The 23734-nt window shown below is 39.5% G+C and overlaps 1 protein-coding gene across 6 annotated transcripts in view; it reads left to right on the forward strand.

The window, feature by feature from the left end:
• The window catches only part of CTNND2 (catenin delta 2), a 947506-nt gene that overhangs the window by 321167 nt on the left and 602605 nt on the right, over positions 1–23734 (forward strand). For all 6 annotated transcript variants that reach the window (XM_004274484.4, XM_033436579.2, XM_033436580.2 and 3 more), the window contains one exon: positions 22512–22624. In XM_004274484.4, coding sequence (XP_004274532.1) covers positions 22512–22624 — 113 coding nt within the window. The remainder of the gene's footprint in view (positions 1–22511; positions 22625–23734) is intronic.

Raw genomic sequence — 23734 nt, forward strand, 5'->3', positions numbered from 1 at the left:
TACTACTTGCCATTCCCTCTTCTAAAAGTTAGGAATAAAGAGATGCCAAGCCACTGCCATCGTGGAGCTGTCATCCTAGTAGGGACCGGAAGATAAATCAATGACTACTGTTACTATCACTCCTCCTTTCCAAAGCACCACGATCTAGGAGTAGAGTGTGTTATGGTGACACAGAGGCTACGCCCCTCCTAATGAGACCCAACAGGTTTATCACTGTCAGTGTTCTGTAAGACCTTACTCTTAACTTCCATTTTTAAAAGGTAGCCAGGGCAACTTTTTGTACCGTCCTTGTTTGTAGGTAACATTGATATTTTGTGGAAAATTCAAGAATGTGTGTTTTCATTGGAGACAAAGTTTGTAGTGTATTTAACCAGGTATGAAGTAGCTTTTCATGGTAGCTTTTCACCCTTATCTGGGGTGTAGTAGGAAAAAACATGGGCCTGGAGGTCAGAGGCTTAGTTTCTTGTTTGTTTGTTTAATTTTTTTTTCAGAGGCTTAGTTTTATATGCAGGTCTCGGTACACTCCAGTTGTAGGATTTTAAGAAAATGTGGACATACTGTGTACACAACTTTTTCTCCGTAGGAATAGTGACATTCTTCTTATCGTGCTCAGGTGCAAGGTGATGGCATTTATAAAGTATATGGTAACTTCCTTTTCCATCTGCACAGGAACATTTTACTGGATCAAGGTTCCCCTACTGTAATCTTGATTTATTTTGTGGCAGTGTATTATTCATCTTAGAACAGTGTGTATGTTCACAACTTCTGAAGATAGCATTCTAAAGGGGTTCAAAGTTAGAAGACGACTCTGCTCACTGAGGGATGAGCTGAAAGATGCCGAAAGATGTAGTTAAGTGACTATCTCCCTCCAATCCCTTCTATTTCTTTTCTTTCTTTGTTGTTGTTTTTTGGCTTTTGGTGTGTTTGTTTACTTCCTTATGGGGGTAACATATTTGGAGTAAGAGCAATAGAGTGGGATCAGGTCTAGCTCTGGTGTTCACCTTATTTCATTTCATTTTCTTCTCCCTGGTATGTCCCCAAAGGGCTCTGAGACTCTCAATCTAGTCACTAAATCCCTCTGTACCTCAGTTTTTGTACCTGCAAAATTAAAAGCTTCAATTTTGTGATCCCTTCCAAATGAACAGGATTTTATTATCTCTTGTACAGGGGCCTCCCAGTGCTGAGTTGTCACCGTTTAGCTGTGGAGCAGAGCAGATTGGCTGAGGCTGGTACCATACTCGGGTTTGGCTGCTCACGACTCTAAAGCCAGTACTCGAGAGGCAAGTGGTGGTTGGAAAGGACAGGTTGCTTTATTCAGGAGGCCAGCAACCTGGGAGAAGGTGGATTCGCGTCCAAAAACCTATTCCAGAGATGCTCCTCGGTCATGAAGTTTCCTAAAAGGAAAAAGGAGAAGCTAGTCGCAGTTAATCATCTGGGGAGGGGTTCAGAGTCCTCTTCATTTTTCACTGTGTGCAGACCTGCTGACTCTGTGATCTTTCTTTAGATACCATCTTGTTCACACAGTTTGTTCAATTGGATTATTGAAGGGGAAGCTGGGGGAAAGATCTAGTCGTCTGTTAATTACTTATTCTTCATTTCTACTTCTTTAATCTAAGAAAAGAATCAACAGGTTAGGCAAGGTATTTTGTGCTCAAAAGATTTGAAAGGTGTGCTTGGGCTGGAGGTTAGTTAAGCATGGGGCATGGGGGCACCTGGTGTAAAGGTTAGTTAAAGTTTAGCTTTGCTAAACTGACGAGACAAAGGGCCTCCTGCAAAGAGCTGCTTCCTGCAAAGAGCTGCTTACAAGGTCAAGTCTTCCCTGGCCCAACCTGTGTGTGTCTCTCATCGAGGGGTCTCCAGCCTTTGCCAGTTTCACTCCTTGATTAGTAAAAGTCTTTTGGGCAAGAATATCCATTATGTGCTTATTTATTTATACATGATATATATATATATATATATATATATATACTACTGTATCAAAACTCCTATGTTAGAAAATATAAAAATCTCATTTAAAAAATAAAAGAACAGTAATTTAAAATATAGCAAACCTTTGCTTCCCCAACTCCAATGGGTTGTCTGGTGCATCCCACTTTAGACACAGTTGCTGCCACATCTGAGCTGAACAGCTCAGCAGTGTTGGGAAATTAACAATCAAATTCAAAACCCGAGATATGAGAAATAGGTATACTTGTAAAGCTCAGCCATTTGTCCCTTTAAGACCCTCTGCCTTGACTATAACTAAATTTGATGAAGAAGATCATTCATCATTTGCAAATGAGTGCATAATAACCAACAGGCATTCTGCAGGTGAGGGGCCAGTAAGGCAGTGTGGACACCACAGTGTACTCCATCTAGGGACTAGAAAGCAATCCAAGGCTTATGCTGTGCTTTGTATGCTGATGGCATGTATTAAACATGTTTTTATATATCCCTTTGGATACACCATTTAGTAGATTGTTAAGAACTTGAAATAGAGCCTGCATTAGAGAAGCATTGAGCTATGTGTGTTCTATTCAAAACTATAATCAAAGAATGGAGCTAATGTCTTCAAAGCAAGCTTATAAAATTTGTAGATTATACAAGGCTAAGAAAATATGCATACATTTGATGCAAATACGCATGCATTAGATTTCAAGAAGAACCTAAAATGCTGAAAAAATTTGAGATAAAAACAAGAAGTTGAAAGTTTGGGATATATGTCCAGCCTTGTCTATAGCTTGAAAGGTATCAACTGCAGACGTACATCCTGTATGGAAACCTAACTTGGCAGCAGTTTAGGGAAAAAAGTACTAGAGGTTTAGTTGAATTCAAATTTCATATAAGGCAACTATTTGACAAGGTGAAGAAAACTAATGCAATCTTAGGTTACGTCAACGGAAGTTCAATTTCAATGCTACAAGGCAAAGGATGCTTAAGTACTTGGCACTTTTCAGACTATATTTGGAATAGTGTGTGAAATGTTGGGTATTAAGAATTAAGGGTTGGGGGAATCTACACACTAGAGAGACAATACAGAAGTGGGTAGAGAATGATGAGGCCTCTAAGTACGATGACGAGGTTTCTGAACGGCCCCTTTGTAAATCACAGAAGAGAAGGTGAGTTTTCAAATATTGGTTGGTCTGTCGTATCAATGAAAAAGTCAGTGCGATGCTTTGGTGAATCAGAAGACAGAACTAGAACAGAAGCCAGAATCAGAATCAATTACTAGATTTTTACTAGAAGGCATATTATGGTTTTGACAACCGGAGCTGTCCTTCCGTGGAATGGCATGCATCTAAGTTTGAGCTGCTGTCCATGGTAGCTTTTCAGCCAGCGACTGTTTGAGGGGCTGACTCATCAAGAAGGATGGATGATGAGGTAAATGACCCTCTAGGTCCCATCCACTTATGAAATCCTGTGAGATGTTTAAGACATTGTATGTAGGTTGATTAGAACTAGATGTAGGCTGAGTGCATCTAGATTTTGACAAAAATCTAGAAAACTCATATTGATATTTGCAGCACCCATTTTTCTACATGCTAAGGTTTTTGGAGGTAGGAGGAAGGATATGAATTTTGAAAACACTGCCCAAGTGATTCAGGCACACCCACTGTTTTTAAGAAAGAAGAAAAATAGGGAAGTTATACTTTTCATGTAAGTATTTATTCATTCTAGACATAAAACTCTATGAAAATACCTTAAACTATATATTAAGTGTCTGTTCCCTTAGCTTAGCAACCAGTTAACTTTGGGTAATCTATTGCACTGTTGCCTCATCTATAAAACAGAAATAATAATTATTATAATAGTGATATTATTACTATTATTATTATAATTATTGTTATTATTTCCTGAATCCCTAAAGGATATTCACTCCACTATGGGAAGAGGAGGGGCACATTGCTTTATTAGGAAAAACAATGGCAATGGCCTAAATTAATTAAAATAGGAGGGTTCTTCATGCTGAGTTTAGTAGGATATGGTTTAAGTCATTTTGCTTAAAAAAGTATAAGTTTTATAGATAGGCACGTCTTGTTGACTAATTTATGACTAGACTATCGCTTTTCCCACTTGAATAGCAAGAGGAAATGGTTTGGGAGAAAATTGGCCTAATGTGTGCAGAACAGCTGCCAGAATCACGAGCAACTTGCTGCCCAGCTCTGTGGCCGGGGAGGCTGACGTTGATCAGCTCTACCCTCTCTAGCAGTTAAAAACTGCAGTTGATGGAAATTACAGTCCCTAGTTTCAGGGGACACGAGGATAATTTGGCTGTTCCTAAAAAGGCATAAACAAAATATTGGCTAAGCACAGACAGATGTTAAGGTTATACTCTGTACATGGATTCATGTACTTGAATTCCCTTTAATAGCGTGGAGCTTATGTTGTAAGATCTTGCAGCCCATTATAACGAAGTTGTTATGGGCTGCTAATTTGCTAGAAGCTGCTGTATCATGAGCTAGCCCAGCTACCTTGATGGGTCTTCTGGTAGTTAATATGGACTAAATGTGAATCTTTTCTTTTTTCCCCTGTGGTCTCTCAATAATGAGATTAGCTTGTCTACAGTGTGACCAATTCAGTGTACCAGGAGCATCTGGTACACCCTTCTTTATGACTGAAAATAAGCCTGCAAACTTGGTAATGTTTACCAAGACACTTCCCCAAATTGGGGAGATGTGGAAGGATGACGACTAGGGAAGGGATTTATTGGTCACAGTTCATTTTGCTTCTCAACGGTGGTACAGTCATCAGCACTGCATTCCTACAAGTTCTTGTTTGAATTTCAGGATGAAATATGGATATATTCCTTGATATAGTCCACTTAATTCATTTCCAATAGAGAAATTTTGAAAAGGAAAAAAAAATAAAAGGAAAAGAAACTAAAACTTTCATAGCTTGAAGATAGGTTTAAATTCAGCCTTTGGAAGTTGATTAGAGAAAGGATCACAATGAGATGTAGCTACTCAAGCCATGAAGCTACTGTAGTAAAGAGGGTATTTTTTAAATCATCTGTGTAGTATGATAAGGAACGAAAAGTGGACTCAACTCCTGTTGTTCTATTTGTATTTAAACAAGTTAATATAAGAATGTTCATGTTTTGAATGTATTACTACCTAAGCAATGGGGAAATATATTTCACAGATGAAACAAAAGAGTTGATATGCATATTACATACCTGGTCAAGAACAGGAAAGACCGCTGGGCTGGCTGTCACTGTGTTATTGTCTCTGTGACACCACTAACTGGGTAATCTTGAATTATTCACTTAACCTCTCTGATGGCCAGTTCCTTCCTCTTTACACAAATGGATTGTATTTCATATCCTAAATCATTCACTGGGTCATTTGAAGACAAAATAATTAGAGTAACAGTACAGCTGTTGTTATACAAAGAGTGAAACCATTATACTATTATATCAGGGTACAATTAACGTATACTAATAACTCCCTCTTACCTGATGTCAGCCGAGTACTAACCTCGGGTCCCTCAATCAACAGCATATGTAACAGTAGCAATTAAAAACCACTCTGGGGGCTTCCCTGGTGGCACAGTGGTTGAGAGTCCGCCTGCCAATGCAGGGGACGCGGGTTCATGCCCCGGTCCGGGAAGATCCCATGTGCCGTGGAGCGGCTGGGCCCGTGAGCCACGGCCTCTGAGCCTAGGCGTCCGGAGCCTGTGCTCCGCAACGGGAGAGGCCACAGCAGTGAGAGGCCCGCGTACCGCAAAACAAACAAACAAACAAACAAAAAACACTCTAGAGGCAATGAAGAACAGGAGTTCTGAAGGATACACACGAAAGTCACCAGAAAGAAATGTCAATAATATAAATGTAGCGGAAGAGAAATGAGACCATTTCTTTGGTTGTAAAAGCCAATAGCTGTCTGTGTCCACAACCCCAGAGGACTTGACTGTGTCCAGCTAATTATGAAAAAACTCTACAGTTGACAGGGACATTTCAGGACAGGCAAACTAACATCCTTGCAGTGCAATATCCTTATAATGTAGTACAGGATCTATGTTAACACTACTGACCTTCAGATGTTAAAAAAAAAAAGTTAAATTTTATTAGGTATTTTCTTAACAAGGAAACAGATGAGCTCAATAAAATTTCAAGGGACTCTTTACTCGGAGTATGGAAATAGATGAGCTATGGTGCAACACAGTCAATGAATAAGGAAAATCAGGATCATTGTTGAATATAACCTTTTACTTCTGTCTAAACTTCCAAGCTAATTTGCCTAGTATTCAGTCTTGCTCTATATGCTTCAATCAAACTGAACTCCAATTATTCCCTGAAACACATAAGCGCACGTTCAGTATTTGCCTACTTCTGTGCCTTAATTCATGCTGTTCCATCTGTAATGCTTTTCCGCTACCCTTTCACGTGGTCAAATAGTAACCTCTCCCTGTCCATCTCAGGTGCCACCTTCTGCTTGTGCCATTGTCCTTGATTTCTTCATTCTCCCCACCCCCTTCCATCTTCCCCAAGTGGATGTTGTCTTTGAAATTCATTTAAATCTCTCATCACAATTTAGTATTTTACTTTGTACTCTAGCTGATGATGTACTTTCAAAGAATTGAAAAAGATTTCAACAATTTTGCTAGACGTAAATCAACAGGATCTGTATTAGAAAGGAGCACAATGAAACATTTAAGTCACAAAGCTACTTTAGTATAAAGAGCGTATTTTTTTAAATCAACTGTGTAGAATGATAAGATATGAAAAATAAAATCAGACTCTGTTGTTCATCTGTATTAAACAAGTTAATATAAGCGTGTCCTTGTTTTTAACATTGTGATTAACACCATCTTGAATGGTGCCCGCCTGCATTGGTGAGAGTGGTCTTCTGTACTTAGTCTCCTGTTCCAAATGTCAAACTCTTCCAGAAACACTCTCAGAGATATACCAAGAAATAATGTTTTACCAGCTGTCTGGGCAGCCCTTAGCCCTGTCAAGTTGACACATAAAATTAACCATCACAGGATCCATACATGAACTAATTTTGTACCCATGCCTTTCCTATTTGTGTCATTCAGCACCTTGCAGAATTCTTTGCATGTAAATATCTGTTGCCCTGCTTTTTTTTTTTTTACTTATTCATTCCATCAATGTTTATTTGGCATCTACTGTTTCACAGGTACTAGAGATTTGAAGGAAAAGGTAGTATTGTTCTTGCCTTGGAATCAATCATAAGAATAATCACTCTAAAATAATTGGAACTTGTGGTTTGCTACCAGGCAAGTAAGTGTTGATGGCTCAGTCCCCTCCTTAGGTTGCTGTTAGTGAGAAGTATTACTTTTGCATGTCATTTGTGTGCCAGAGGAATCTGAGAAATTAAGCAGCAAAATCACCAGATTACTGGAGACAAATTTTGATTTATAGGGATCTAATGAGAGAATTCTCTAGGAATTTTGGAGCCACTGAAGACACTGGACACATCTCCTAGTTCTGAAATAATGACAGGTGCTCAGTAAACTTCAGAGAGCTACCAGTAAATTTCATTAGAGAATTTTGTGCTAAGAAGATGGTAAATCATGGGAAAATTGACTATTCTGCCACACAAATGATATAGCATAAGAGTAACTGACAATGTCAGTTTTACAGTTGAGACTTTTTTTTAAATACAGATTTCACAATCTCTCAAGAGAACTTTGGAGGCTAGGTCACTAGAAAGCAAGTACTTCCTGATGCTTTTCTCAAAATCAAAGATGTGTTCTGGGCTTCCCTGGTGGCGCAGTGGTTGAGAGTCCGACTGCCAATGCAGGGAACACGGGTTCGTGCCCCGGTCCGGGAAGATCCCACATGCCGCAGAGCGGCTGGGCCCGTGAGCCATGGCCGCTGAGCCTGCGTGTCCGGAGCCTGTGCTTCGCAACGGGAGAGGCCACAACAGTGAGAGGCCCGCGTATCGCAAAAAAAAAAAAAAAAAAAAAAAAGATGTGTTCTTTCTTGCTCCGAAAATTATGACATACACTTCCTGGTGGCCAAAGGGAGAATATGTTTGAACACGGGAGTAACTGAGTTGTAATTACCACAAAAATTGTTTGATTGTAATTAAACAGTAGTAAAGTTTGGAAGAAAATGTGATGACAGGATTAAGTTTCAGTTAATTATTTTAGGTTACGTCTATAATTTCAAATTAATAACTATATTAACTTGCAAAAATCTGTCTTTGTGTAAACAAAAGAAAAATATGAATAGGGACAACCAGTCAGACTTGTTTAACACGTTCAAGTCCTCCAATTAATATATAGACTTAAGAGAGACATCATGACGCTTGTGGTCAGGAATATTTCCTTTACTGTTATAAAGCGCTCAGCCATTGGAGGATTAAATGTTAAGAACTATTAATTTTTATCTTTAGGAAATAAGGAGTCATTGAAAGGTTCTAGGTAGATGAATAACGGAATCACATTTGTTTATTTTTTTAAAGATGATTTTTGGCTGTATCATGGAGGAGAGATTGAAAGCAGGTATGAACGAGAGGCAGACACTCTAATTAGGATAATGAGTTTAGGTTTCTGGGCAAGAGATGCTGGTGGCCAGAATGAGAGCAGTGTCACTGGGGATAGTGGACAGATTAGAGAGTTATAATTCTGCTGTCAATTTCAGCTTGGGGTTTTCCCCTACAGAAGCAATTCTCTGGTACCTGCTGGGTGTCCTACAGTTCAACTCCATTCTGACACTATCTATCTGGAGATGCCAACATCAGATCCCATAGGCTAAAGGCTCAGTCCTACAAGATCCTCCCCTGACAGGCACCACCCTGACATACACTTAAGATGCCAATGGAAAGTCCAAGTTGGCACTTGTTCTTCTAACCAACTGACAACCTCCTTTGCAGGTTCAGTTAATTGGCTAGACTGGCTCACAGTACTCAGAGAAACATTTTACTTACTAGATTACTGTTTTTTTATAAAAGGATGTAATTCAGAAACAAATGGACGAGAGGTATAGGGCAGGGTATGGGGAAAGGGCCCAGAAATCTCTCAGAACAGGCCACTCTCCACAAATCACCACGTGTTCACCAACCCAGAGGATCTCTGAACCACATCCTTTTGGGATTTTATGGAGGCCTCATTACATTGGCATGGTTGATTAAATCATTGGCCATTGGCACTTGAACTCAATCTCCAGCTCCCTCCCCCTTCCTGGAGGTCCAGGGGCTGGGACTGAAAGTTTCAACCTTTTAATTACCTTGTTGCTTCTCCTGGCAACCAGCCCCCATCCTTACATGTGGTCCAAAAGTCACCTCATTAACATAACAAGACACCTTTGTCACACTCTTCTCACTTGGGAAATTCCAAGGGTTTCTGTGATAGAAATGGGGATGAAGACCAAAGGTATACTTCTTATTATAAATCACAATATCACAGTGGTACTTAATGATTTGTTACGTATATTTGGAGAGGACAAAGTCCAGAATGATACACAAATTTGGGGATTAGGCAACTTGGGTAAATGAAGGTGCCATTTTCTGAAACAGGAAAACAAAGGAGTGACAGCAGGTTTATAGACTGGCTGTGATTTCAGCTTTGGACAGAACCTCTGGGTTTTCCAGAATAGATGTCAGTGGACAGTGGGATATACACCATTACTGGTTATTGAAGCTGTGGAAATGGATGAGATTATTCAGAGGAAGTTTAAGAAAATAGAAATTTAAAAGAATTCCAGGGAGAACGGTTGCTTAAGAGAGAGACATTCACTGAGAATCAGGTCAGCCAGAGAGGTGGGAAGGAAAGCAGGGGAGGGGTGTATTGAAAACCATATGATGACTTTGCTCCAGGAAGGAAGGAGAGGCCAACAAAGTAAATGCTAACTGTAGGTCAAGTAAAATACTGATGTGGTTTAGTTATGAGAGCATATATAATTATTCCACTGGTATGAATATTTAGCTATTTAAATTTCAACAAAGAGCAGTGAGTGAGAAAGGATAAATATTGGCCTTTTGTCACTCAAACATTTCTGTTCTGAATAGAATTTTTTTTTTAACATCTTTATGGGAGTATACTTGCTTGACAATGGTGTGTTAGTTTCTGCTTTATAACAAAGTGAATCAGCTATACATATACATATATCCACATATCTCCTCCCTCTTGCATCTCCCTCCCACCGTCCCTATTCCCACCCCTCTGGGTGGTCACAGAGCATAGAGCTGATCTCCCTGTGCTATGAGGCTGCTTCCCAGTAGCTATCTATTTTACATTTGGTAGTATATATATGTCCATGCGACTCTCTCACTTTGTCCCAGCTTACCCTTCCCCCTGCCCATGTCCTCAAGTCCATTCTCTACATCTGCATCTTTATTCCTGTCCTGCCCCTAGGTCCTTCTGAACCTTTTTTTTTTTTAGATTCCATATATATATGTGTTAGCATATGGTATTTGTTTTTCTCTTTCTGACTTACTTCACTCTGTATGACAGACTCTAGGTCCATCCACCTCGCTACAAATAACTCAATTTCATTTCTTTTTATGGCTGAGTAATATTCCATTGTATATATGCGCCACATCTTCTTTATCCATTTGTCTGTCGATGGACACTTAGGTTGTTTCCATGTCCTGGCTATTGTAAATACAGCTGCAGTGAACATTGTAGTACATGACTCTTTTTGAATTATGGTTTTCTCAGGGTATATGCCCAGTAGTGGGGTTGCTGGGTTGTATGGTAGTTCTATGTTTAGTTTTTTAAGGAACCTCCATACTGTTCTCCATAGCAGCTGTATCAATTTACATTCCCACCAACAGTGCAAGAGGGCTCCCTTTTCTCCACACCCTCTCCAGCATTTATTGTTTGTAGATATTTGATGGCCATTCTGACTGGTGTGAGGTGATACCTCATTGTAGTTTTGATTTGCATTTCTCTAATGATTAGTGATGTTGAGCATCCTTTCATGTGTTTGTTGGCAATCTGTATATCTTCTTTGGAGAAATGTCTAGGTCTTCTGCCCATTTTTGGATTGAGTTGTTTGTTTTTTTGATATTGAGCTGCATGAGCTGCTTGTATATTTTGGAGATTAATCCTTTGTCAGTTTCTTCATTTGCAAATATTTTCTCCCATTCTGAGGGATGTCTTTTCGTCTTGTTTATGGTTTCCTTTGCTGTGCAAAAGCTTTTAAGTTTCATTAGGTGCCATTTGTTTATTTTTTGAATAGAATTATTCTTACAGTTTTTATCCCATAATTCAAGTTAGTTATACAAAAGTCATATAATGAAAGAGAAAGAGAGAGAGAGAAATTCATGGAAAAGATTATAGAAATTTTGCATTGGAAGTGCCACAAAAGTAATTTAACTTCAACTTCTGCATTTTATCAGATGCATTAGTAAGTTTGCTCTATGCATACACACTATTGCACAGTTTCTTATATTGACCCAATATAATATATTTGGGTCATACATTAAATCATCCATCCATCGTCCATCCATCCATCCATCCATCCATCCATCCATCCATCCATCCATCCATCCATTTACTGAATGCACTCTATGCTTGATGAGAAGAAGGTGATAATGCAAAGGCATGGTCTCTGCCAACAAGACATGTATGTTCTAAGAAAGAAGACGAGTATGTAGTTAAGTGAATTCGATACAGCTGTTGGTGCTGTGAATGTCATGGTCATTTGTTGTCTTGTGTAAGGAGTGAGGGGCAGGTCATGAATGTACTTGTATAGAACAGATGGAATTAAATGAGTCAATGCTGAGATTGGCACCATAAAAATTGAAGGCAAAGGCATTTTCCCTAGACTTAGAATCAAGCAAAGAGTGGGGAAGAGGAAGTGGATATTCAGAGCAATGGGTACAAAGTGAGAACGTTCAGAGTTAATTTGAGGGACTGCAAGTCATGGTTCTTGGCTGAGCCTGGGGTCTGGTACTTCTTCTTTCACCCTTTAAATATTGGAAAGCTGGTTTCTCCATTACGGGCTAAATATAGACAAGGACACTGAAGTATAACCCCTCAGCATCCTCATTGCCTTCATGGGGTATATCTGAGTTTGGCAGTGGCCCTCTTAAAAGTCAAGGGCCTTTATTAGAAGAAAATATTTCAGTGGTGGTGTGGACTTAAATGGTACAGTGAGCCTAATTCTTCCTATGATTGGACATAGTAATTCCAATACTTTATATCTAGAAAGGGAAGAAAAACTAAGATGAGTGAGCTGTAGTCATTCCTCATTAAGGAGAGTTGTGTTATTATGTTGGCTGTGTTGTTCCTAGTTCTATAGCTTCCATTAAAACAATGCGAACAAATACTCAAGAGCTTTGAGGCAGTGGGGTTCTGAACAGTTAATTTGAGATAGACTTCTAGTCCGAGTGCCAGCTAATCTTTGGGGAAGCTAGTTAACATCCTTAAATTTGCAATGTCTTAGAAAATAAAATGCCTCCCTTTTTGGGTCAATGTGAGGAATAAATAAGTTAATGCATGTAAAGCATTTAGTTGAGCATGATACGCGATAAGTAAATACGTAAAATATTGATTGTGATTATTGTGGGCTGTGTCGTAAATAAAAGTTATTCCCAAGTAGTTAAGGGCATAAAAATCACTAGTAGAAAATTTTCAAGATGTACATTAGGGCCCCATTACCAAGAAAATTTTATTTTGTAGCTCTGAGTTACGCACCAGGCGTTAAAAAACAGTTCCAGAGATTATCATGATGTAGGTAAAGGGTCACCCTTATAGTAGCATCACTAAACTTTGTATGCAACCTAGTGGATTCTTACATGATCTAAAACGCCCAAGAAATGTGGCCTCCTTTATTTTGTGGAGCCCTGCCTTTCAGTGGAATTAAGTAAATTTTGATAAACAAGCTTTATTTGGATATCAAGGCATTGGCTAGAACAAAGCAAATGGAATCTTACAGATTGAAGGAGTTGGTCAGAAAGAGGTATTTGTTATATTTTATTTTATTGAAACTGTTCTGGAAAGGTGCGTTATGATTCCGCTTTGGGGCGCTGATTCCTGTCATCCGCTGTCTTGCTAGGTGACCCAGGATGACAGCGTGATTGTTTAAAACATTAATCTGTCAGTTTTGGTAACTTTCACGGACAGCTCTTTGCCATAGTTTTTGACTCATCGATGAGGTTTACATAGCTTTACAGTTGACATTGATTTGTTCCATTCCATCTCGACATCTGGGCTTGTTCTTTCCAAACTTGTTGGATGCTTTGCTGTAAGCCTCCTATTATTACCCTGTCATCTGTGCCACCTTCCCTTCAGATTTGGCTTCAGAACATGTCTCCATGGGATGAAATTAACATTGCCCAGAATTTGTGGCTATGGAGTCAACTCGTTCATATGAAAGGAGAATTAAAAGTGATGTGAGAATAAAGGTCTCCCAGGATCACTTGATGATACAAATCCTTGATGGGTGCAGAGATGAGGGAATCAGGGGGCAAGAACTCATCTACACAGTGGAAAACTAGTCTTTCATCTTTCCTGCAGAGATTCAAGCCAGAGGACAGAGAACAATTCCTAGACCCTGATTCTCTCCCAGGTGGAAAAACATCTGAGGACAACATTTATATGATGATAATGACTATAATTCACTCTCTAATAAAATATTTCAAAACATTTGAGCAGTCATTTTGCTCCACTATTGCAAGCAGAGTCACTAAGTCAAGATTCCCTAAAATCATTGCATCTTAGAGCCTGAAAAGAACTAGCAATGATCTTCCACTTCTCTCCTTTGACATAAAATTAAAGTGATTGTGTTGATATTGGTGCTTCGAAAAACTAGATCTGATCTGCAGAAAAGATGGCAAGACATGGGGGGGACTGAAATAGAGAGGGTGTAGTGAGCGTCTGGGCGAAATAGACAATGTGCTGCGTCTCCAGCAAGAGGCAGGGAGATATTAGGCAACGGGCAGCCTTAGACGGGAGGATGGAAGAGGTCAGGGGAAAGCAGAGTTATCTGTTGGGTGAAGGGCTCATTGGACAGGCCAAGGGACCATCGAATGAAGCCAGCAGCAGGCACAGAAATGGAATATAGAGAAAGGGCATCAGTCCCCAAGAAGGTTGATTCCTTAACAAGATGCTCCTATAACGGCCCCAGGCCTAGAGCATGATTGCTATCTTTATTACCGACCCAGGGATTTACTCAAAATTAAAACGAGGTATGGACCAAATGGAAGAAATAGAGGACACAGTAGGAAAGTTGACTGAGTCTTTCAATTTTCCTCACAGGACTAGCACCTTGAACAAGACCAGTACCTTCTGTGGCTCATTAATAGGTTTTCCTTCCTCATCTAACTTGATTCAGCACGAGGGGCAAGTTTTCTTGAGGGCTCATTGAGGAGAACCCTGGGGCCTCCACTGTGGAGGTTGAACCCGACAGAGCCCATGCCCCTTTCTGCCCTCCGCCCTCTTGCCCGCCACCATTCCGTTAGCAAACAAGAGGAGAACTTTTGGGCTTCCCTGGTGGCGCAGTGGTTGAGAGTCCGTCTGCCGATGCAGGGAACGCAGGTTCGTGCCCCGGTCCGGGAAGATCCCACATGCCGTGGAGCGGCTGGGCCCGTGAGCCCTGGCCGCTGAGCTTGCGCGTCCGGAGCCTGTGCTCCGCATCGGGAGAGGCCACAACAGTGAGAGGCCCGCGTACCGCAAAAAACAAACAAAAAACAAATAAAAACCTCCTTTACTGTAGGATGTCCTCTCTAATCCACCCACTTCTTTTTTCTTTTTAATTGGCACACAGTTGATTTACAATGTTGTATTAGTTTCAGGTGTACAACAAAGTGATTCAATTGCATATATATATATATATATATATATATATATATAGGTTCTTTTTCAGATTTTTTTCCATTATAGGTTATTACAAGATATTGAATATAGTTCCCTGTGCTATACAGTATGACCTTATTACATGGTAACGGGTATCTGCTAATCTCAAACTCCTAATTTATCCCTCCCACCACTTCCTCTTTGATAACCATAAGTTTGATTTCTATGTCTGTGAGTCTGTTGCTGTTTTGTAAATAAGTTCATTTGTGTCATTTTTTAGATGCCACATATAAGTGATAACATATAATATTTGTCTTTCTCTGTCTGACTTCCCTCTAGGTCCATCCATGTTTCTGCAGATGGCATTATATCATTCTTTTTTGTGGCTGAGTAGTATTAACTTGTACCTCATCTTTATCCATTCATCTGTCGACGGACATTTATGATGCTTCCATGTCTTGACTATTGTAAATAATGCTGCTGTGATTCACTCACTAGTCTTAATTCCCATGAAATCCCATTCTCTAGACAGTTTCTAAGTCACATTTTGGGGGTATTTTTTTAACAATTTTATTTAGTATAATTGATATACAACCTCCACCCCTCACCCCGCCGCCTATATTTAATGTATACAGTTTGATGAGTTTGGACATATACATACACCCAGGATACCATCACCACAATCAAGGAAATAAATATGTAAACATACCCATCACCTCCAAAAGTTTCCTTGTGTCCCTTTCCTTTTTTTTGACGGGGGTGCTATAGAAACACTAAAAATGAGATATACTCTCTTGACAAAATTTTAAGTTAACAATTTTAACACTGTTGTTAAATATAGGAGATCTCAAGACTTATTCATCTTGTATAACTGAAACTTTATACCCTTGAACAGCAACTCCCCATTCACCTCACTCCTTAGCCCCTGGCAACCACCATTCTATTTTCTGCTTCTGTTGTAAGTTGGACTCTTTCAGATACCTATGTAAGTGGAATCATAAAATTTTTGTCTTTCTGTAACTGACTTATTTCACTTAGCATGTCTTCCAGGTCCATCCATGTTGTCGCAAATAGTACAATTTTCTTCTTTTCAAAGGCTGAATGATGTTGCATTATATGTATATACCGCATTTTCCTTATCTATTTGTCTGTTGGACATTTAAGTTGTTTACATATCTTGGCTGCTGTGAATAACGCTGCGGTGAACATGGGGTTGCGGGTATCTCCTTTAGATCCTGATTTCACTTCTTTTGGATATATATACCCAGGAGTGGGATTGCCAGATCATATGGTAGTTCTGTTCCTAATTTTTTTAAAAAATAAATTTCTTTGTTTACTTATTTATTTTTTGCTGTGTTGGGTCTTCATTGCTGCACGTGGGCTTTCTCTAGTTGTGGCGAGCAGCGGGTACTCTGTTGCGGTGCGCAGGCTTCTCATGGCAGTGTCTTCTCTTGTTGTGGAGCATGGGCTCTAGGCGCACGGTCCTCAGTAGTTGTGGCTCACGGGCTCTAGAGCGCAGGCTCAGTAGTTGTGGTGCATGGGCTTAGTTGCTCTGCGGCAAGTGGGATCTTCCCGGACCAGGGCTCGAACCCATGTCCCCTGCATTGGAAGGCAGATTCTTAACCACTGCTCCACCAGGGAAGCCCCTGTTTCTAATTTTTTAAGAAACCTCCATACTGTTTTACATAGTGCCTGCACCATTTTACATTTCCGTCAACACTGTACAATTTCTCCAGATCCTCAATAACACTTGTTATCCTTTGTTCTTTTGATATATCCATCCTAATAGTTATTAGATGATATCATATTGTGGTTTTGATTTGTATTTCCTTGATAATTAGTGATGTTCAGTGCCTTTTTTATATACCTGTTGACCATTTGCATTGAATCTTCTTTGGAGAAATGTCTAGTCACGTACTTAATGCATTTTTTAATTGGTTTGTTTTTGTTTTGTTTTTTTACTATTGAGTTGTATGAATTCCTTATCTATTTTAGAAATTAACCCCTTTAAATATTTTCTTCCATTCCATAGTTGGCCTTTTCACTCTGTTGGCTGTTTCCATTGCTGACAGAAAAGGAACCTTTTTAGTTTGATGTAGTCCTACTTGTCTGTTTTTGCTTTTGTTTCCTGTGTTTTTGGTGTCATATCCTGTTTTATATAGCCTGATTTATATCACCACTTCTCCACTGAAACTGCCCAGGAGAAGCCATATTAGCGGTCTTGTGCCTTACGCCTATTCTTGTATTTATTTTGCTGACTTCTCTTGTTCCTTGTCCCTCCAAATCCAGATAACCTGCAAAGATCTTTCTTCACTCTTCTTCTCATCTCTCTTTATAGTTTCACCTTCACTGAATTAATTTAATAGCACATATTCACTTACAACCAGTATTATAAAGTTCACTAAATATATCTACATTTATTTTTCCCATTAATTTCTTGGGTACCCACCAGCCCTTATTAGCAACATCCCTCTCTTGAATGCTCTCTCATCTTAAAGTCTCTAAGATACCCAAGAATTATTCAGTCCTGAGAGGTCTGTTCTCCCTCCAGATATCAAACTGAGTTAGAACTGGGGAAGGTCATCTTCCCACCCACATCACAGCATAAGTATCTCCCAATGGAATAGAAGCTCATTCACTGTTGTAATGTTGCCCTGGAGGATACTACAGATGCTTTTACGCCACAGGAGTGATCCGAGTTTGAGAACCTCAGTTGCAGCTCAGCTAGTTCCCAATTCTAAGGTCAGTTTTCAATTCCAAGTGTCAAACCATACTAGGACCAGCTTAGGTCCTGACAGTTCCCATCCCCAACCATGTGCTGGCCAAAACAGCCCTTCCTATAAGTCTTAGGCCCTTGGGTTGGGGTAAGGTAGAAAATGGATGTAAAATAAGTGACAATGCAGTAAGGCATTTTGGAACCCAATCTCTAGAGTTCATACTAATAAAAACTATTTAAATAATGAGTAAATATGAATGTTAATGAACTTCATAGTTTACACTGACATCTCATGTCTCTACAGTAATGGACTGCTGTGGTCTCTGAAACAAAATAATTGACAGTATTGAGAATATTTAGTTCATTCAATATTAATTCGTTCATTCAACATTTCCCTTCTCTATGTCCAGATCTCCTAAGACATCATCTTTGATCTCATTCTCCTTCCTACTTTTGAAGGAAGAATTTCTTTCCTGACCAAGGCTAATCCTTTCATCCCATTACCTTAACATTTTTGTAAAGTAAGGAAAAAAACAGAACCTAAGAAATAGCAGGTTTATGATGTTTATATAAGGCAGTGCATGTAAAGCACTTAGTATAGGTATATTTATTTAAAAGATATTTATTGAGCACCTACTATGTGCCAGGACTGTCCTAGATACCAGATACAGTGGCAAGTCAGCAGGAAAAGTTTCCTCCTTATATGCTGTCCTAGTAATTATGCACTCAATAGTAAGTGCTCAATAAATACTTTTGCCTCCAATTTTATTACTATGTTTTGTGTTACTTTATTAATAAAATATAGGATTTTAGGTGCGGAAGAGAAACCTCCTTGCTCCTGGAAGACCTTGACATTTGCTGTGTGCTCCTCAGAGAAACACAGAGGGAAAATTCACTTAATTACTTGCTTGTCTCACATATGCCATGACAAAGTAAACATTTATTGAATGGACATTTTAAAAGGCAAAGCATTGATTCAGTTTCCTTAATAAAGAAAATTCTAATTCAGTTAAAAAGTCATCATGCAAACTAAAGATACAAGTGACCCAAAAGGAGCTTCTATTTTTAATACTGAAATAGTGAACAAAATTAAACAGGTAAAAACTTCAGTACTTAGCTGTTTAGTAGTACATTTAGTATGAATTTTTAAATACAGTGGAAAATAAGCATGTACAAATCAAGCATGGGGGAAAAATAGTTAATTCTTAATCTTTCACCTTTCAGCTAAGAAAGTAACAGAGACCCAGAAGTAATACCTTCCCACCTGAAACAACAACAACAACAACAAAAACACCAGTTTTCAAAACACTACACTTTAGGCAATGAAGGACAGTGATTTTTTAAAAATTTTTATTGAAGTAGAGTTGACATATATATATATATTTTTTCAGATTCTTTTTCCTTTTAGGTTATTAAAAAATATTGAATATAGTTCCCTGTGCTGTACAGTAGGCCCTTGTTGGTTATCTATTTTATATATAGCACTGTGTGTGATTATGAGTGTGTGTGTGTGTGTGTGTGTGTGTGTGAAAGAACCATAAAGCTCTGTAAGACAACTTTTATTTCTCAAAAATGCATTGTGTGGGGCTTCCCTGGTGGCGCAGTGGTTGAGAGTCCGCCTGCCGATGCAGGGGACACAGGTTCGTGCCCTGGTCCGGGAAGATCCCACATGCCACAGAGCGGCTGGTCCCGTGAGCCATGGCCTCTGAGCCTGCGTGTCCGGAGCCTGTGCTCTGCAACGGGAGAGGCCACAACAGTGAGAGCCCCACGTACCGCAAAAAAAAATGCATTGTGTGTATGTTACAAAAACATATATATATATATATATATATACACACACACACACACACACACACACACACATAGGTTATATATATAGATTATATACATATATATATATAACTGAGTCACTTTGCTGTACACCTGAAGCTAACACAACATTATAAATCAACGATACTTCAATTAAAAAAAATGAAAAAAAAGATTCTTTAGATACATAAAGCAAATGAGGTGAGCCCTGCAATTGCCCCAGCTTACTGCCTTGAGAGAGTTTCCCCACAACAGTGGAGAAAGGGAAGGGGGACCCAGGCAGAGCCCAGAGGACCCCCTGAGTTGGGGAGAAAGTACTGAGAACCCAGAGAGGTAAAGGTGCCTGGAATTTGCAGGGGAAAATAGAAGAAAGGTGATTGCTGCTCAGAAAGAGAACCCTTGAGATCTGCAGAGGGTCCCCTTGGACTATTCAGCAGAGAACTGAGCAGCACATGTATGTAAGGAAACCAGCAGGGGGCAGGGAAAGAACTACCTGGAAGGATGGGAGGAACTAGTACCTGGTGTTCACACCAGGACCCAGAATATGTGCTTACACCCTCCAGCCAAGCTGGGAAACCAGCTGGGAACCTGATGCAGATGCTAGAATTAGCAAATCAGGACAGTGAAACAGTTTTTAATATGTATATTCCATATGTTTAGAAAGTTAAATAGAGACATGGAAGATTTTTTTAAAAAGACCCAAATGAAACTTCTAGACATGTTTGATTCATCAGTGTTTGAGATTAAAAATACACTCCATGGGACTGATGGTGGATTAGACACTGCAGAAGAAAAGACTGGTTAACTTGAAGACACCAGTAGGAATTAAACAAAATGAAATACAAAGAAAGAAAAAAAAGACTTTTAAAAGTGGAAAAAGGAATCCATGACCTGTGAGACAATTCCAAGTGGCCTAATGTACACTTAATTGTAGTCACCGAAGGAGAGAAGATAGCGGGAAAGAAAAAAAAAAATTTTGAAGACTTAATGGCTGAAAAATTTCCAGATTTGATGAAAACTATAAAGTCACAGATCCAAGAAACCCACTGAACCCCAAGCATAAGAAACCTGAAGAAAACTACACCCAGAGAACTTTAAAATCAAGTTGTTCAGCACTGATGATAAAGAGAAAATCTTAAAAGGAGGCAGAGAAAAAAGATACAATATATTCAAAGACATGAAGACAAGGAATATCATAGTTTTGTTTGGTTAGAAACAGTAAATGCAAGAGAGAACAGTGGAGCAAAAATGTCTTTCAAAAATGAGGGCAAAATGAGAACTTTACTAGGCATATACATCTGAAAGAATTCATTACTGAAGGAGCCATATTACAAGAAATATTAAAAGAAGCCTTTCAGACAGAAAGGAAGTGATGTCAGATGGAATTAAATAGCTGCACACAGGTGAAGAGCACTGAGTATTGTGACTATAAGTTTGGAAGGCAGATTTCATGAAGAAAATGTCTACTAACACCCGCCTCCCATAAAACTAATGTGAAGAAAACATTTAGTGAGGCCACAGCCTTCAGCAAGCACACCCAAGGGTAGTGTCTGTCCTAGCAGAAGCCCAAAAAGTTTTGTAAATCCTGACTCAGATTGTCTTGCCATATTGGACTGCTTGTAACATATGCAAAAATGCAGCAAATTAAAGTGCTTTAGATAATACGAATAATGAATTTCTGTTTACCTATGAGGAGCTCTGTATAATCTTTGTGTTAATGGTTTTAAGGTGTTGTCAATTCAAAAGTATGAGTTTGTTTACTGTTATACAGACACATTTAAGATAAAATATACAGACATACCTCGTTTTATTGCACTTCACAGATATTGCATTTTTTAAAAAATAATTAATTAATTTTGGGGGGCTGCATTGGGTCTTTGTTGCCTGCATGCAGGCTTTCTCGTTGCGGCAAGCGGGGGCTACTCTTCATTGCGGTGCACGGGCTTCTCACTTCAGTGGCTTCTCTTGTTGCGGTGCATGGGCTCTAGGCACGTGGGTTTCAGTAGTTGTGGCATGTGGGCTCAGTAGTTGTGGCTCATGGGCTCTGGAGTGCAGGCTCAGTAGTTGTGGCACACGTGCTTAGTTGTTCTGTGGCATGTGGGATCTTCCCGGACCGGGGCACGAACCCGTGCCCCCTGCATCGGCAGGTGGACTCTCAACCACTGCGCCACCAGGGAAGCCCCCAGACCCTACTTTTTAAAGGTCTCACCCTAGGGCATCCCAGGGTAGCAAATAAAATAAACTCATCTTTTCTGGGAAGACAAATCCCTGTAATGCTGGGAGTTTTAGTTCTCCCAAGTTAACCCCTACCCTCTTTTTCAGTATTTTTCCACATTCTTAGAAGGTTTCCCATCCTTAAAATACAACTGTGCCAATAATTTATTTTTTAAAAGAAGTTATTAGTGACATTATGAAAACTTTTTCAGAATTTTTTAGTTAAAATACATAATTTACTATAATTATGTTTATAAAAACTTAAGTGTATGGAAAAATAAAACATAAAGCTTACAATATGGTATAAAAGTCCTGTAGCTGGAACAGCTGAAATCCTTGCCGTACTCAATGAATCATTTTTCATTAAAGTTAATCTTTTAACAGCGGGTGTCAGGCAGATTTTTAGAAGCATTCTTCCTTGGTTCAGCTGGCTGTTTTTTAAGGTGATGTATCAAATATCACAAAGGTAATTCACCGTGTAATTAGACTCTGTAATTAGAATCAGCGTCCTTGTCCTTCTGCTGGAATATAAAGAAGGAACAGTGTAGGTTTAAGGCATTATTTTCTTCAATCTGCAATAGGTAAGTAATATGAAGATGCAATTAGTATATAGAAGCACCTAGATGGCCAGTAGGGACTAAACACGATACTCCAAATCATATAACAAATAAATTGTTTATTTATTGTTTCACTTTTGGTTACAGGGGTATTAATATCTGTTGGGTACAGGACATTTGCCAAACATAGCACAGGCTTATTTTTCATGGTCAGTGTCTCATTTAATCTTCACCTCAACCTAATGAAGTAAGTATTGTAAACCCATTTTACAGATGACGAAACTGATCCTTAGAAAGACTATAGCTTATTCAAGGCCCTGCGGCTGATGGGTCCCAGGACTGTGATATGAATTCAGGTCTGTTTGAAATCCTCATCCTTCTTCGGGTCCACATCAGCAACCTCTGCTTCTCAAATTTAACATCTTGAGAAATCCTAATCTTCCCTTTGACCTACTGTCTTTTTGGTCTGATTTCCAGTTTCCGTATAGCTGATAGCATTAATCCTTTTGATGGTTTTATTTCAGGAATTACAGTTTGAAAGGCTGACCCGAGAGCTAGAGGCAGAACGCCAGATCGTCGCCAGCCAACTGGAGCGATGCAAGCTTGGATCCGAGACCGGCAGCATGAGCAGTGTCAGGTACTGTGCGCACTGCTCCTCAGGGCTGGGCTTTGAGCTGCCAGTGGAAGGAAATTGTGGTGTTTCTCTTCTCCTTGCAAACCTGGCGGTCGATTAGAACATTCAGTCAGATAGATGTTGGAAAGGAATTGTAACCAACCCAATTTAAGATGTTCAAAAGGTGTCTGATCTGATTTGTACTTGAAACTCTTCATAAAATGAATGCCTGCCCTGAATGCAAATTATGCATCATTTTACACAAAAAGGAGGCTTTGTGTTTAGTCAACTTACTGGAAATGAGGAGATGCCATGTCACAGTCTCTCAGCTTGGTTCTTTTTTCTAAATGATCCAGAGTTGCAGGTTCTGGAAATGAAGGCGAGAAGGTTTTGGTGTAACTTGTATTGTTTGCTAATATACAATGCTAAATTATAAAATTGCTCCTCAGACATCAACCAATGCAATTCCTGTGTGTGAAAGCATTCAAATCCGTAGATAGAATGGATTGCTTATTCAGTTAGGGGTTGGTTTGAGATTATGAAATATTTAAAAACAAACTTAGTCGCTTGACCACAAAATAAATTATCTGCCTAAGGACCATGTGTTCATATTTAAAAATAGAAGTGTGTGTGTGTGAGTGTGGCGTGTGAGTGTGTGTGTGAAAGAAACATAAATAAACCTCCGTAAGATGACTTTATTTTTCAAAAATGCATCGTACTTTCCTGTCATCTTGTTCTGTATTGTGGTTTTGGCATGCTACATTTTTAGGGAGGTATATTCGTTAAGGAAACAACAGTTGCTATGGCAAATAAACTCCAGCATTCTAGCGACTTAACACAATAGCGGTTTGTTTCTTACTCATGCAACAGATAGAGGTGGTGGATGCTGGTCAGGGGGCTGCTTCCCTTCCACGCAGTAATTAAGGACCCGGCTTCTCTCTTGAGAGCCCTGCCATCCCCTACGGCCTCTTGGTCAATTGCATTGTCAATTGCATCACTGCAACCACAGTCCATTGGTGAGAACCAGTCACATGCCCTCTCATAGATGGAAATGGGGCAGGGATTCCTAGTCTTGGCGTCTGTAGCCACTCTTCCTAAGAGGCAGGAACGTGAGTTTGAGGGTCTCTTAACCAA

The sequence above is a fragment of the Orcinus orca genome, chromosome 3 (genome assembly GCF_937001465.1).
Source record: "Orcinus orca chromosome 3, mOrcOrc1.1, whole genome shotgun sequence".
NCBI lineage: Eukaryota > Metazoa > Chordata > Mammalia > Artiodactyla > Delphinidae > Orcinus > Orcinus orca.